Source organism: Etheostoma spectabile, chromosome 12, assembly GCF_008692095.1.
Source record: "Etheostoma spectabile isolate EspeVRDwgs_2016 chromosome 12, UIUC_Espe_1.0, whole genome shotgun sequence".
Taxonomy (NCBI): domain Eukaryota; kingdom Metazoa; phylum Chordata; class Actinopteri; order Perciformes; family Percidae; genus Etheostoma; species Etheostoma spectabile.
Window position 1 is genome coordinate 27111644 of NC_045744.1, and position 15081 is coordinate 27126724.

General features: G+C 39.3%; 1 protein-coding gene across 4 annotated transcripts in view; it reads right to left on the reverse strand.

Moving 5' to 3' along the window:
• hfm1 (helicase for meiosis 1) overlaps positions 1–15081 on the reverse strand; it is a 19298-nt gene extending 4217 nt beyond the window's left edge. For 3 of the 4 annotated variants that reach the window (XR_004334259.1, XM_032530562.1, XM_032530561.1), the window contains exons 1-32: positions 15026–15081; positions 14064–14223; positions 13863–13978; positions 13224–13506; positions 10469–10794; positions 9976–10017; positions 9774–9844; positions 9500–9632; positions 9066–9217; positions 8856–8933; positions 7792–7947; positions 7319–7519; positions 6949–7037; positions 6808–6851; positions 6117–6218; positions 5402–5547; positions 5026–5120; positions 4732–4865; positions 4575–4622; positions 4288–4368; positions 4022–4113; positions 3765–3871; positions 3596–3643; positions 3343–3440; positions 3123–3257; positions 2848–2933; positions 2527–2610; positions 2210–2367; positions 2009–2112; positions 824–1003; positions 614–679; positions 373–497 (exon numbers count right to left, since the gene is read on the reverse strand). Coding sequence is in view for 3 of the 4 variants with exons in the window: in XM_032530562.1 (XP_032386453.1) it covers positions 373–497; positions 614–679; positions 824–1003; positions 2009–2112; positions 2210–2367; positions 2527–2610; positions 2848–2933; positions 3123–3257; positions 3343–3440; positions 3596–3643; positions 3765–3871; positions 4022–4113; positions 4288–4368; positions 4575–4622; positions 4732–4865; positions 5026–5120; positions 5402–5547; positions 6117–6218; positions 6808–6851; positions 6949–7037; positions 7319–7519; positions 7792–7947; positions 8856–8933; positions 9066–9217; positions 9500–9632; positions 9774–9844; positions 9976–10017; positions 10469–10794; positions 13224–13506; positions 13863–13978; positions 14064–14134 (3651 nt within the window). In the remaining variant the exon portion in view is untranslated. The remainder of the gene's footprint in view (positions 1–372; positions 498–613; positions 680–823; positions 1004–2008; positions 2113–2209; positions 2368–2526; positions 2611–2847; positions 2934–3122; positions 3258–3342; positions 3441–3595; positions 3644–3764; positions 3872–4021; positions 4114–4287; positions 4369–4574; positions 4623–4731; positions 4866–5025; positions 5121–5401; positions 5548–6116; positions 6219–6807; positions 6852–6948; positions 7038–7318; positions 7520–7791; positions 7948–8855; positions 8934–9065; positions 9218–9499; positions 9633–9773; positions 9845–9975; positions 10018–10468; positions 10795–13223; positions 13507–13862; positions 13979–14063; positions 14224–15025) is intronic. The other variant, XM_032530563.1, reaches the window with a different exon arrangement.

Consider the following 15081-nt stretch of genomic DNA (forward strand, 5'->3'; position numbering starts at 1 on the left):
CATGTGGCTGGTTTATTTTTTATTTTTATTTGCAACAATTCAACTTCACCACTTCATTTGCATTTCTTTGAATCTTATCTCACCAGTGGTGTGAATTGGCATTCTATCCTGGATGATGTTTAAGATAGCACAGCCATAGGTTTATATCATATCATAGTCCCCAAACAACTTTGAATAGTGTTATTGGTAAAGATAAACCAAAATTAGCCTGCATGGTTACATGTGGCACATTTACATCATGGACTTGAGTGGTAACGTTAATTAATGTGCATTGTCCCTTCTCAGGTAACATAAACATAATTCAACAACTGTTGTGTGATGACTGCAATGTTAATGTAACGCAGGCTTAGACAATCCTGTTGTCTTCCTCACCTTGAGTCGTTTGACAGGAGTCTGTGGGAGTGTGTCACACCTGGTTCTCAGGTCTTTCAAATAGGAAAAGAACCCTGATTCTGGATTTGCTGACCGCTTCCGTGCCACAATTACACCTACTTTACCTTGGGGGTGGAGAAAAGACCTCTTCTGTCTTAACAGCCACACAAAGTAAATGTACAGGTGTACATAATTGCATAAATAGACACACACACAGTGAAAGAAAAGTAATTGTACTCACAGCAGTCATGGCCACAGAGATCCTTATTCTTGCAGAAGTGGTTGCACTGTCTTTTATTGCCTGAATCTGATTGTAAAGTTGTCACATTTGAATAGAGAATAAAAAACATCTCAAATATGAACCTGCCTTTTAAAACATACCATATTGATATACACAATTTCATATTTTTGCATTAACAAAATCATCAGCAAGAAAGTCAAAGAGTAGTGCCTTGGTCTGTAGCAGATGTGGCATACTCGCTCTGAGTTCCATCCTGATCTGTAGACTGTGGTTTCAGTGGCTGTGGCCTCTGTCCAGTCGGATCATACGTTTTGTTGTATGGATTATCAGTTCCGTACCTCCTGGCTCCAGAGTAGTAGACATTGAACTTCTGTTGGATGTCCAGGCCCACTATAGGAGAGGAAAATGCCAAAATGTACAGTAAATGAACTTCCTACAAAGTATTGATAAGAAGTCCAGTTCCTATGTCTGTAGCCACAATGTGCAAAAACAAGATAAATATGTTGTAGCTATTCATTGTTTTATTGTTGGAGCTATTCATTGTTTTGTTATATTTAATAGTTAATATGTATTTGTTTAATTTCTGTTTTGCTTAAACCGTACAGCTACATAAGCTTTTTGATATCATTTGAGATATATTTTAAGTATCTGCTAGTGCTTTTGTTTTGAAAGTTCCATGCAGCCTTGGCCACCAGCCTTCCACGAAGCCTTGGGGGTGGAGGTGGGGGGGTGTAGACACCAGGGAGGGCTGATGGTTTTTAGCAGAGCCTAGAGACACCATTGTTCCTTTGTTTGAGAAGTTTGTTTGTCGAGAAGTGGATTAATAAACCTCACAAGATGCCATCTCTGCCTGGGCAATCAACGTTTTTACCTCTGCGTAAGATTCACTCTTTCGGTGCCTCTGTGGCTGTTTGACGTTGAGTTTTTAATTTGTTTTATTCAATCTGAGGACAAATTGCCACTACAATATATATATATACATATATATATATATATATATATAGAAAAATAACAACTTCAAAAACTTCAAAATGGTTTGATTTGATAAATTTAGGTAACAATTTGCTTTTCAATACAATCCAATACAAATTATCTTTCCATTTGGAAATGTAATACAACATTCAGGTATTCAAAAACATATTAATTGAATAATTGCCTCATTTAGCTTGACACATTTGTTTCTCAGTGATATAAATTTAACAATGCTTTACAACAATTTGCCAAATGAGAGACATCTCAGCGCAATTACAGCACTGCATTGTACACAGTCAATTTTTCAATTCATAAAGAATAGTGTACTAAACAACAAAACACAACTGTTACTCCCCTCTATTATAAAGGTGATACCGATTGTGTATATTTCTATGTTAATGCAAAGGTATTTCCACGGTGTACCATATTGTGAGCTGATGAGATTGACACTGATCTCCTCTCCTTTTGAGGCCCGTGTCACCTCAATCTTCTTCGACCAGCTGCCACACTTCAACAGCACAGAGTCTCTTGGAAAAAAAACGACAACAAGATGTCAGATGGAAATGAATACACTATTCTGTCTTTTTCTACATCATGGTAAAAGGTGTTCAGATTTTTTTTCACGTGAGTTTTTGTAGGAAGACCACGGTGTTGTCGGAGTTCCCGATAATCAGAGAGACATAGTGGTGGTCTGGAGCTGTTCTCCTGGACAACAGCTGTGCTTGGTTGTTAAGGTTCACCTTCACCACAATCTCCGCCGTAACAGAGCTATACCTCGGAAGCTGCAAAATACAAAGACAACTTTGATGAAAAAAACATAAAGGAACTTTCCAATGCAACCTCACTTGCAATAATAGCTCAAAAGTCTGACCAACAAAAAGGGAAAAGCTTAATGTTGTTATTTAACGTACTTGTCCCTTTGATAATAAAACGTCCTTTACCTGCTCCAATGTAACTTCATATGTCGGAAGGTGAATGACAGATTCTCTAATTTGGTTGCCAAATGGTGGATGTCTGTTGAGAATCTGAATAGATAAAATAACAAAAAATTACAAATCACATCCAAGTACTTTATACAATAATTAATTGAAAATATGTCTGTTCTGTGCAACAATTTAAAGGTATTACCAAGATTGTGCTTAGTATTAGCTGTGCCGTATGGTGGTCACAGTTTAAGCATCACTGATTCGGCTCAAGCAAGTGTTAAATCAAAAGCTTTGGATTATTAAAACGTGTTTTCTTTTTAAATATTACAGACTGACCAGCTCAAGCTCTCTGGCGTGGGTTTGCTCTATTTTGCTGAAAGTGGTGAGCCCAGCGTTCACCATGGCAGTTGATAGACTCTGACCTGAAACACGCAGTGTATTATTAGCAAATGTTAATTTTTAGTTTGGAACGGCATCTACATCTAATAGGAAGAGTGTTTGGTTTGTTGATTCATTCATCACGTAGCAGCTAGCATGGCAATTTCCCTCATTTTAATACTGTATTTACATTACTTAGATAGCAGACGCTAAACTGTGCTATGTGTATCCACCTATCTTCTCCAGCTGTTTGGAAACAAAGGGCGAGTTTTCCCAAAGCTTGGCTCTGAAGCACTTCGCCAGGACCAGGGAATTAAGCACAGCAGAGAATCCAGTCTTGGATCGGTGGCTCAGAAACTCTGACAGGCCTAATTGGGAAATATAAAATATAGTGCATACATAAATAAAATAAGACATATTGTTTATTTGCTATCCCTGATTTATCCAACATACATTTGCTGATCCGCATCCCATTCTTGAAGATCCTTCCTATGTCCTGTGTAAGTCCAAACTCTTGAATTGGGATGGTACCCAACTGAGCCTGAATCAAGCTGCAGACCAAGCAATAAATGTATAATATCTATAGTGGTTAGTCCATAAGAAACATATAACTATATGTTCTGCAATAGAAATTCATGAACCTGCATTCCTTACTTATTAAACACTGCTTTTCCAAGGGGAGAAAGGACTGAATGAATAAACCTACCAGTTCACTTTCATCTCACTGGTTTTGATCTTTCCCTCAATGGGAAATCTGAAAAAATACATACATATCTAATTTAAACTGGATTGTGTCTACTTCCACTTGTAATGTATTTCAAAACATAGATTATGATCCTGTATATGCAATTGTTAATCCTATAAATGTGTCTGACCTGATGGTGGTCCTGTTCTTGTCCCTGTTCAAGGTGTTCAGGGACTTCTTCTCATTCACTCTCAACTGAATGTCGCTGAACTCTCTGCTCTTCGAAATTAACTCAATCTGTACATACAGACACTTTTGATCTGAATTGTATTTTCTTTGCAATGCCTTACTACTGTCATATTTAAAATAATTTCCTTTTGCAGAAAAAACAGCCCAACACAACAAAAATGTAAATACATTGCTGTGTAGTCTCATGAGGAAACCTACCAGGTCAGACAGGTTCTCGGTGCCAGCCACTTTGCTGAACTGTTTCATGGTGTCAAAGGCAACACAGAACCTAGCCATCAACCTGCCGCCCTCTACAAGCAACAAAAACAAACAACTTAACAGTTTCAGGTATCAGTTCAACAAGAAGTGTAGATACTGGTGCAGATGTCCTCCACGCCACTGAACATAACAAACTAATGGGAAACTTAGTAGGAGCACATTGAGCATTTTGCTAATATTGCCATTTAAACCAATTTCCTCTCGACCTGTTGGTTTGATGTTGATATCCTCATCCATGTCGATCAGACCAATAGAGGACAGAGAGTTGAGGTTCTTCAGACACAGTTCTAGGAGGAGAAACAGCAATCACGTTAAACTAAAATAGTGTTAGTAATGTGCACAATTACTACAATAAGCCAGAGTGAAGATGGAAAAACAGATGGGATGATAAGTGGCTTCATTGTAGTGTTTTAAATGCTTCAATACAGTATCCTCCAAATAGCAGCATGCTATCTTAGTCACTTCAAATAGAGAACAAACTGTTGTGGCCCACCTTGCAATTTTGCTTCAATTCCATGTCTGTCTAAGTTGGCAGAGAAACCTGAAATTGGAGTTGAGACACACTAGCATTTACTAACTTTATATATGACACAGAAGCTGGGCACTAATTCTGATACCATTTTCTGTGTGTTTGTGTTTTGAGCTCTGACCATAGTGTGTGGGGTTCTTGAGGGCTCTGATGTAGAGGAGGGTCGAGCGTATCCAGTCCAGAGCCATGTTCACATCACTGATGGTTTGGAGAACAATCTCTGCATTCAAGTGCTCCACCAGGTGACTGTGTAAGCTGGGGAAAGGAAGTATACTGTTACCTCATGTACTACTGTATAATCTCTCTCCGATGACAGAGCAACAGTCAGAGAAAGACAGGCTAAGAGAGAGAGAGAGAGAGAGAGAGAGAGAGAGAGAGAGAAATACATATCAAGTGACAGAACTGTATGTAATACCTGCTCTCGATGATGTCTGCCCCATTCATGAGATTCATGTACTTGTCTTTGGTTTGAATCTTGGTCATGATCACTGCAGTTGCTGATGTGTCAAACTAGAGGCAAAAAATATAAAAGTTGGTATTTCATTTGTGCAAAGCTATCTTTCTAACTTCATTTACTGTATTTAAACATAAGCTATTTACATAACAGCATCAGACACCTCCAAAGTAAAGGTGAACTTTTAAATCCCTGTAAAGAAATGCACCTTGTGTTACAATGTTACCAGTGAAACAAATGTACAAATCTATTTTGTTGTTTTGTGATGGTGCAGCATCCCTTTCCTCCTCTAATGTTAATTTTTTTTTAAAGTATTCCATTGTTATTCTGCCATTACTTGTGGTCTTCCGGCTCGGCCTATCATCTGCAGCAAGTCCGCCTCACTGTACTCCTCACAGGTGCCTGACACATACTGCATGGTAGACTTGATCACCACCAGATGAGCTGGCAGATTCACCCCCATGGCCAGAGTCCTGGTGGTAACTAGGGTATTAAAAATCAGACCACAAGCACAAATTCAGTGCCCATGAAATACATTGAAAACACAATTACAAACTGTACCGCCAAACGGTAAAAGGTTTTCATTGTTTTGCTCTACATTGTGGAAAATGTTCTTATTTGCTATTGTTAAGAGATGCACAAATTAGTCATACAACCAGTATCATTGGATATCAGCTTAAAAAAGAAATATCAGTCTAAGATTATCTTTATTGCTATATGCAAAAGCCAAACTATTGGCAATAATGCTAATAGTATATAATTCTAATAGTGTATTGCTATTGGTATAACAACTTTATACTTCTATTGAACAGGTATGTGCATGCATTTTTGGCACAACCCATAGTTACAAGCTTGGGCTGAGGCCTTGCAATGTTTCAACATGATAAAGGTGAAGTTCTGTGCGACTCAGTTGTTGTAACTTGTGATACTTGTATGTCCTGTTTATGTCTGCAGCATTACAAAGACAATAAAACACATCATCATTTTGCACACTTATATAATCACATATCTATTTACAGCAAAGGATACAACTGTACTAGTAAGAATCTCACAGAGGACAGGCAGGTCTCCCATAGTAAAGGCCTCTTCTATCGACTTCCTATCCGACAAGTCAACTCCTGCATGATGGTAACCAACTCCTAACATCACCAGATCTAGACCACAAACATAACACCAATTAATGTTATACAGTTGATAATTAAGAGTCATTATAAATTGAACATGTACTTTTTTACTGGGTCTTTACCATAGACTGTAAAATGAACAGAAGAAAGCTTCGGGGCCTGCATAATGAATTCAATGCAGAAATGCCTTAAACCTAAATTTTATGTAATTTCCAGCAGGGGACAACTCCACTGGTTGCAAAAAGAAGTTGTCCAATGTTGAGCTCTACGCTAACCTGGACACTTTGTACATTAAAAAAAGACTTGAACTTGTTTTTGGGTGTTGTCCATGTTTTCCTCTTGAACTTAGACCCTCTCACTGTGTGTATTCACTTCACAAAAAACTTTCACTCAAAGTTAATTGGGACATTTTGGCTGTGACCGTAAACAAAACACAAAACAACACTGACTTGGCCAGGTCTGGTTGTAAAAAACCAAGATGGCGTTGCCCATATCGCAAAACTTACTTTAAAACAGATGCTACGTCCAATACATTGACAGCCTATTGTCTGGATTTAAAACAGGTTTCAAAGTCTGTGTCTGGTGGATCTTGACATTCAGGTTTAAAAAGGGTACTTACCTCTCAGTTTTGAATCCAGAATAGTGCTTGCATATTTCATCAGCCTTAACAGATTACAAAGTCACAAAAAGTCAGACTCAAGCTATTTACTTTCTTTTTGTTTTGATAACTGAAGACGTTATGGGTAAGTAAGACTGATACCGTTGCTTGTGCTCAATGCTCAAAATGAACCGAGCATCCTTGGCCAGAACTGCAGCTGACTGCTGGACTCCTTTCCTTGTAGAGCAAAACTACATAATGACATAAGCAACAGAGAGCAGAAGCCAGCAGGCAAGTGTTACTTAAATAAACTCCTGGTGTGCTTACAAACTTTCCAATCCATCGTTTTATGAGTACATAACCTAATCTATTTGTACTACTGTAGACGTTTGGTACAATTTTGGGCCTTATTAGTGGGGTAATTTACGAGATACACCCGTGGTTCCATTAATGCACACGCGAGCACACACACACACACACACACACACACACACACACACACACACAAAACAAGGTTAATTTCCATACCCACCACTAATGCAGGCTTCTGGTCAGAGTACGTTTGTATGATGTTGGCCATCTTGTAGTTGAGCGACAGGTCAAACTTGAACTCTGTTTGGTTCGGGCTGCAGGGGAATCCCAGTACCACCTTTCTCAACTTTACTGGACGATGGCTCTCGTCCATGTCCAGATATGTGGCTGGACCACTCTCATTGGAAAGCCAGTCTGCTATCTAATAGACAAAACAATGATCTGATTCCAGATTTAAACTGGAGAACAGTACAAACACAGGACTGTGTCTATGCATTACAGTGCAGTGACTAGGTGAAGTGCCTTTCTTACTTTGCTGATATTTTCATGCTTTTTGCTTACTTATTCACATAACACATACACATAAGTACTCCAATTGACCAATTTATCTATGAATGACATGATTTGGATGAATTTGTTTACACTGCATTTGGAATTCTTGTGTCACAAACAAAGTTCTGCCATGCCACTTACATCAGAGGGGTTGGGTATGGTGGCTGATACAGCCACAAACCTCATAGAGAGGCCTGTCTCCGGATTTTGTGCTGTTCTGTAGGCATGTACGGCCTTCATCCTGCTCACCACAACTTCCAGCGTGGCACCACGTGTCGCATCCTTCACCACATGCACCTTGGAGAAAAAAAACATGTCATTTTACAGATTATTTATTAGTTCATTAGAAACATCTTAAAGGCACAGCAGAGAGGTTGGTTTGTAGGTAAAATTAAATTAAGCTGTCCTATGTCTATCACTGTATTCCATTACAAACATGAGGAGGTGCATCTCCGTCTGGAAGAACTACATAGACAGACTATATACACTCTCAAAGGGTCCAGAACATGATGTGCTATCATTTTTAATGGATAACCTCAAGTGAAATTAAGTGCTCAGGGCAGAGGCAAATGAAACACATTGTAGACAGTTCATGTTCTGACACAGTGAGCATCCACCACCATTCAGACAGCCTAAGACAGTTTATATCCACAACGTTCTCCTCCTGGGATTGCTCCGTTTCCACTGGAAATTCCGCCGGATGTCACTCTTTTTGGCTGGATGTTCATTACCTTCCCCTTTCTTTGTGTTGGCATTCTAAACTCTAGTGAATTTATGAGGACTATGGTTGACTGCTCCTCAGATCTCTGCAGGGTAAATCCTGACAGCTAGCTAGACTATCTGTCCAATCTCAGTTGTCTGTTGCACGACCAAAATATTGCACTACAAGTTCCTTCCAGAGGCAACTTGTATATACATACTATGTATGTATATTTTGTGTGCTGCTGTAACACTGTAATTTCCCATTTTTTTTTGGGATCAATAAATATCTATCTATCATCTATCTATCTAACTTTGCCCCATGGCTCGGTCCAGCACTTAGCGCCGCCCAAGACAATGTGATTGGTTTAAAGAAATGCCCAAAAAACAGACTACGTTTTTCTCCTATCCTGGAATGCTGTGTGGACTTGCCAGACCCTCTTTTCGCGGTGCTGTAGGAAGGTCTGGCAATGCAAAACACTATGAAACTGAACAAAATACCTGACCTCATCGATAAGAAAGAGCCTGACTAGCTGCAGCAGACAGTTGTCCTTCCATTTTCTTGTCATGCTGTCCCATTTTTCCTGTAAAAAAAGTTAAATATATACAACATTGGGTATTCAAGTGAAACTTCAGATTACAATTTTATTTTAGATTCTCGTCTTTCATCTTCCTTAATTTTGAGTTTAATTAAGATGAAGTATGGTTTCACACACAGGCGTGGTCAGGATGATGTGGGAGTCCTGAATCTCAAAGAAGTCATCAATCTCTGTGTCGCCTGTCAGCTCCTTACAGTTCAGCCCCAGGGGACCAAACTTCTTCTTCCAGCTCTCAAAGCACTGACTACAGAGAGCTTTGATAGGGGCCACTGGCAAAAACAAACAATAAATATTTTCACAAGCCAGCTCATTTTTATTTCAGAAAAACCCTAAATGTATAAATTAATCAAAAATTAAAAACATGCTTGAATTGATACAGTAATCTTGTGAGTTTCAGGAATTATTCTTAACTGCCTGTGTAGAAATAATTTCCCCCAATACAGAGACTCGAAAATACAGCCTTTTACATTAAAGGATATATATTTTGTGAATATAAAGCTGGAGCTTTTTAAATGTATTAATAGGGTCTACATAATACATAATATGCTCACTATAGACAGCTTTGACGTCTCTCCAGGGCTCTGGGGTCTCCATTAATAGACGAATGATGGCCAGCTCAAATAGAACCGTTTTACCAGATCCAGTAGGAGCACATGCTACAAAGTTTTTACCCGTGTAAAGAACCTGTTAACAAACCAAACATGAATGCACTCCAGAAGAGACAGTCACAACGATAAACAGGTTATAACAAGACAATAAAAACTATCCTGTTATTCATAATATTGTAATAATTCCTAATTATAAAGGCTTACAAATAATGCTTACATCATCAAGTGCTTTGGACTGAACGTAGTTGAAAAAGGGAAAGTCCTTGAAGACAGATCTGAACTTCGCTGCTGGGTTAGCATGGTTTAGGAAATTGAAACCACATTACTTGTGTAATTTCATTCCAAGCATTCTAGCCCAGTTCAAACACTGTCTAATGATTTCAAATGGTGTTGACCTACACAACAACCTTAAAGGATACGGATTTCAGAAACCGGTCGCAAAACTCCAGACCCAGAGGACCCTAAAATGTGCAAAAGCAAAACATAAAATAATTCACACTTTCACTGATTCCACTCATTCAAACTTGATGTTAATATGAAATCTTTAACATTTTTGGAGGGTACAAAACCACACGATTTTACTTTGTAGTGAAATATGTAGTAAAATTGCAGAAATGAAAGTAGGATGGGGTTACAAAGGTTTGGACTGTCACTATCAACAGCTTCTCCTGTTTTTCACTCCACCACCTAGTGACCAGCATGCTGCACTGCAATGAAGCGGTCAATGAGGGGAGCTCACCTCATTTAACCTCATCCCCTCCACACACAATGTGGCAGCTGCTGCCATGACTAGACATGGGCATGTTCATTAGCTGCACCACTTTACAGAAGCTTTATGAGTGTTATTTGGTGGACCAGTCATAGACTATGAGCGCAGCGCCTGTCTGCGACTGTGTCATTGCAGTGCAGCACCTTGTATGTGAAGCGGCTGCGGCGTCATGGGTGGAACGAAGGCTCTCTTTGTGCCCTTGTCCCGCATCTCAGCATGTGCCGCCTTCTGCGGGGGTTGGTCACTCGCTGCAGATGAGCCCAGAGGAGGGGGTGGGAAGGGGGAGAAAGGAGGAGCTGCCTGGCTAACTGTCACCAGTGGCGGCTGAAGAGGAGGAGGCACTGTCGCCATGGTAACCGGACTGAGAAAAGTTTGAGGTCTGGATGCTGTCTGGCTGTTGATGCTGCTTCTGAGGTCATCTGTGTTTGACGAGTCACCTCCACTATTCAACAACTGAACCTTGAACAAGCTGTTGTGGGAGGGAGGGAGAGAGGGAGAGAGGGAATAAAGAATTGATAAAGGAGGAAGGTAGAATAAGAGAGGGAAAAATGATTGCTGCTGCTGCAACCTTGATGGCTTATGTGAAGAAGCAGCCTATGGGGGATGGTTGAGCATCTCTTCTGGCATAATGTACTGTAGTTCTATCTTAACTAAGCATGTCATGGATTTCAACAATTTGAAGGATTAAAGAGTGCATCGGCACTATTAACTACATTTCTGGACAGCTGAAAACTAGAGATATGCTTTCATATTGTGAAAAACATCAATCCTGCTAATTTAAGCATTTTTTAAATTATGTTCTGCATCCGCCTCCAAGAAGAGAAAAGCCTCAAGGCAACATATGAATCTTTGCAAGTTAAACGCTTTAAAATCAAAAACCTGTTACTAACCCCAAGTCACGGCTTTACCTTAAGGGCGGATACAAAATTAAAGCTGTGATAGGCACTTCATTTGTAAAAATGATTTGAAAAATCCATAACATTCTTTCAGCATATTGTAATTCAAGTGTTGTGAAATAAAAGTTGATTCTTTTCCTCTTGGCTTTGTTTTCAGGCTTTAGAAAATCTAACCCGTGACGGGAGATTTTGGCCAATCACAATGGCCCTCATTTACGAAACAGGCGTAGAACGCGCGTACGCCGATTCCTACGCAAAGCTCGGCATTTATCAATTTGTACATGAGCGTAGGCTGCAAAAAAATCTCACGTCTGGTCTGACCTTGTGTACGCAAGTTTTCAAGTCAAGGTGGACTTGCGGTGCAGCATGTAACAGAGAAGGAGAAGTCATAAGTTGATCACTTATCGACAATGGCAGATCTGGCTATTTTAGAAGATCTCAATGAGCCGAGCAACAGTGCACATGTAGCCTACACACGAGCCACGGTGGAGGGAGAGGGTGGGGAGGAACCCTACTACACACGCCAGAAAAAGTCTGCAACATTGTTTTAGCCTGTGGGGTTCTGCACATCGCGCAGGAAAACAGGGTGCCATAAATGTAGCCAGCTGACCCGATGCCCAGAGAGCAGTGTCCAGCACAGCCCCAACTGGGGGAGATACGAAGGAGACAGGATATTACTCCTCGCTTTCAAAAGGTATAGTGTTATGTTTGGCAATGATATTCAATACAGGAAACATGATGCTGCACAACATTTTTTATTTATTTTTCAGGATTTTGTTTGTCTTTTAACGTGTCGTTAATGGCCACGAGTGAACGATTTCTTTGCATAAACTCTGCTACCGTGTGTTTATTTAAATATAGGTACACCTACGTGTAGGCCTAAAAGATTGCAATATAAGCCTATATATTACTATTAGGAGTATACATATGTCAAGGATGTATAAATTAAATAAACTTCAGCTGGAGTCCGATTTAATACGGCAATACTGTTGACCACATCAGTGATCCTTTTCCATTCCGCATTCTTCCTACTGCCTAAGACCAGTTTTTAGGCTGCCAAATAGTACACACGTTACTGCAAATTAAACTGAGATGTCAGGGTTTCAATCTCCACCTCTGAAAAGTGCCGCTTCTTAGCCGGATTACGTCTCGCCATGTCATAAATAGTAGGGGTGACGCCTCAAAACCGAGAATATACTGGGACGTGATATTTAAATTACGATCATTTCCAGCCGCTGCATTTATCAATGTATGATTATTCTTAAGCTCTGATTGGTGTGATACGCACATTTCACGAATCCCAGGGTGGGGGGGAAAAATTTATACAACATAGTATATAGTATCGTAATAATATCGTATCGTGGCATAACTATTGTGATGATATCGTATCGGGAGGTGTCTGGTGATTCCCACCCCTACCAATCACAGGACATTTCAGAGAAAGATTGGCTGTTCTCTGCATGCCCGTGCAAGAGTGAGGGGAGACGGTCCTTTCACTGTACTTTAAATTGTGCCTCTTTTTGCATATTAACCACTGCAGCTTTAATTCGGGGACGGTTGCAGAATGGAAGGTAGATGTAAATGTAAACAAAAGTGGGAACACAAGGTTTACAGATATTAGAATAAAACCTGTTAATTCATGAATTATATGAATAAATAAATTAATGTGTATGTATATGTAACAAATATTTTTTATACAATGTTAGCTATTTTATAGTTTTATCATTTCAGTTTTATTCATGTGACGCCTCACTTTTAATGATGGGAATAATTGTATTGTAATTTTAAAAATAGAATGGTCAGCGTTTTCTTATGGGATGATTTAAATTGTATTTCGCTACGGTGGTGAAAAAAGTTAAGTTAGAGCTCTGCCCCAAGAGGAGAATTCTTCTCATCTTTCAAAAATATGTACTACAGGTAGAGTGTCTGAAAATGATGTGCACACACATTCCTTAATTCAAAATAATGTAAAATGCTGTCTTGACAAATAACTGACACTTGCCTTTTCCGTAGTGGTGGGCTTTTGCTGCATTCCAGAGACCTTCCCCTCCTGCTGATGGCTGCATGACCAGAGTTCTGCAAGGTTTCATCTCCACTTCTGCCACTAGAATCATCCCTGAACCCTTCACCTCCCCAAAAGTCATCAGATCTTCTATTGTTGCCACTATTAGTGTCCTCAAAAATGTTTTGATTATTGAAAGGACTGTTGATTTTTGATGGTAAAACCTTAAGGCCAGCTGATCCTTTAAAAGGAGGCAGGCATGTCTTGGGTACCTGTGAGAAATCTGTAAGTAATATTGGAAAGGGAGAGAGTTTCATCAAACAAAGTTTTTGGTGACTGTAATTTGGTGCCTTCTATGGGTGTGACTCTCAAACTTAAGGTTGCCTATTTTGCTATTTCACTTGCGGATGAAAATAATTTACAAATTTAACATTCCAAACATAGTAGTGGTTATTAAAATATATTATATGACCCTGATCCCAGTTTGTTTAAGCAAGCCAAGGAATATTGAAAAAGCTTCAAGCTATCATGTCTGTGAGTCACACAGTTAAATTTAGTAGGGCTTTAATAGGCCAGATACCGAGCAGTTTACTCAAGTCAAGTGAAAAGGAATTCACCCTAATCCAAAGCACAACATACTATATAGGGTGGAGAGAGACTCTGCCTCCTTCTGCATATCCTGAGTGGATGGAACCTGAGAAAGAGATGGAGGCACTTCCAGCTGCCATGGGCTGACATCCTGGTGCAGTGGTTTTCTGGCAAACACAGTCCAGAGGGGAAACTATTAATTCAGCTTTGACAGGAAAAAGGAGAGAGAGGGAATGATGTTTTTGTACTTACACTTTGTGGACAATGGGTTTCTCAAAAAACAGATTGTCCAGGGATAAGGTGGAGTCCCCAGAGTCTACCATCTCATCAAATCATGAAGGTGCTCACACATTTGATTGCAAAGTAGGGCAATGTCAGTCAATCACTATGGATCCTGGTTGGGGAAATCTGGCTAAAAGAAGAAGAAAAAAACAAATATACTTATATGGATGCAAAAACAAACCAAATCCATATATTTGTAGCTGTGTATTTACAATATAATAGTATGTGGCTGAAATTTAGTTAGAGGCTGAATGAGAGGAAGAAGCTATTGTTGCTGTAAGCTTGGAGGCTTATTTTGTTGGGTGGTTTGCCATCTTTTAATATTTCTCTCATGACATATCCTAGGATGTCAAGACTTCAAATGATGTACAGTTATTTACTTTATAAGTAAGAAGTGTCTGGATTTAAACTAGTTGAGAGGTTTAAGAGAAAATCACAACACTTTTGGGACACGGATAGAAAACTGTAAATTGATATGGGGCTTTCATACAGTAGTACATCCATAATAATATATATTCCAGTTGATTTAATTTAAACTTAAGTATTTAATTCAGCTTAAGTTAACGTTATTTTTAAGGATTCATAGGACCGACCTGAATGCTCTATAAGTAACATTGGCACACCTGCTGAACAAAGTTTATATACATTTTCTTTTGCACTATGAGTGATGTAACGTTAAGTAAGAATCTCAAAGTAAATTAATAATTATGTACTACATTTCCGGGCTAAAACAGTGAAGGAAACTGGGTTTTTCTAGCTCTAGCTAAAGCTAAAGCGTTAGCTAGTGAACAACAAGCTAGCAACATTTAAATATGACATTTAACTCAGTTAGCTGCATAGTATTGTCAACTCTAGCAGCAACAACTAAAGCAAGGACCTGCATGCAATTTATCAGTAGTATTTTATCGCGGTTTAACGTTAACGTTACCTACCTGTGATTAGGTGATAGTGAATACATTTACTCCATAGCTATTAAAGCCCACTGTCC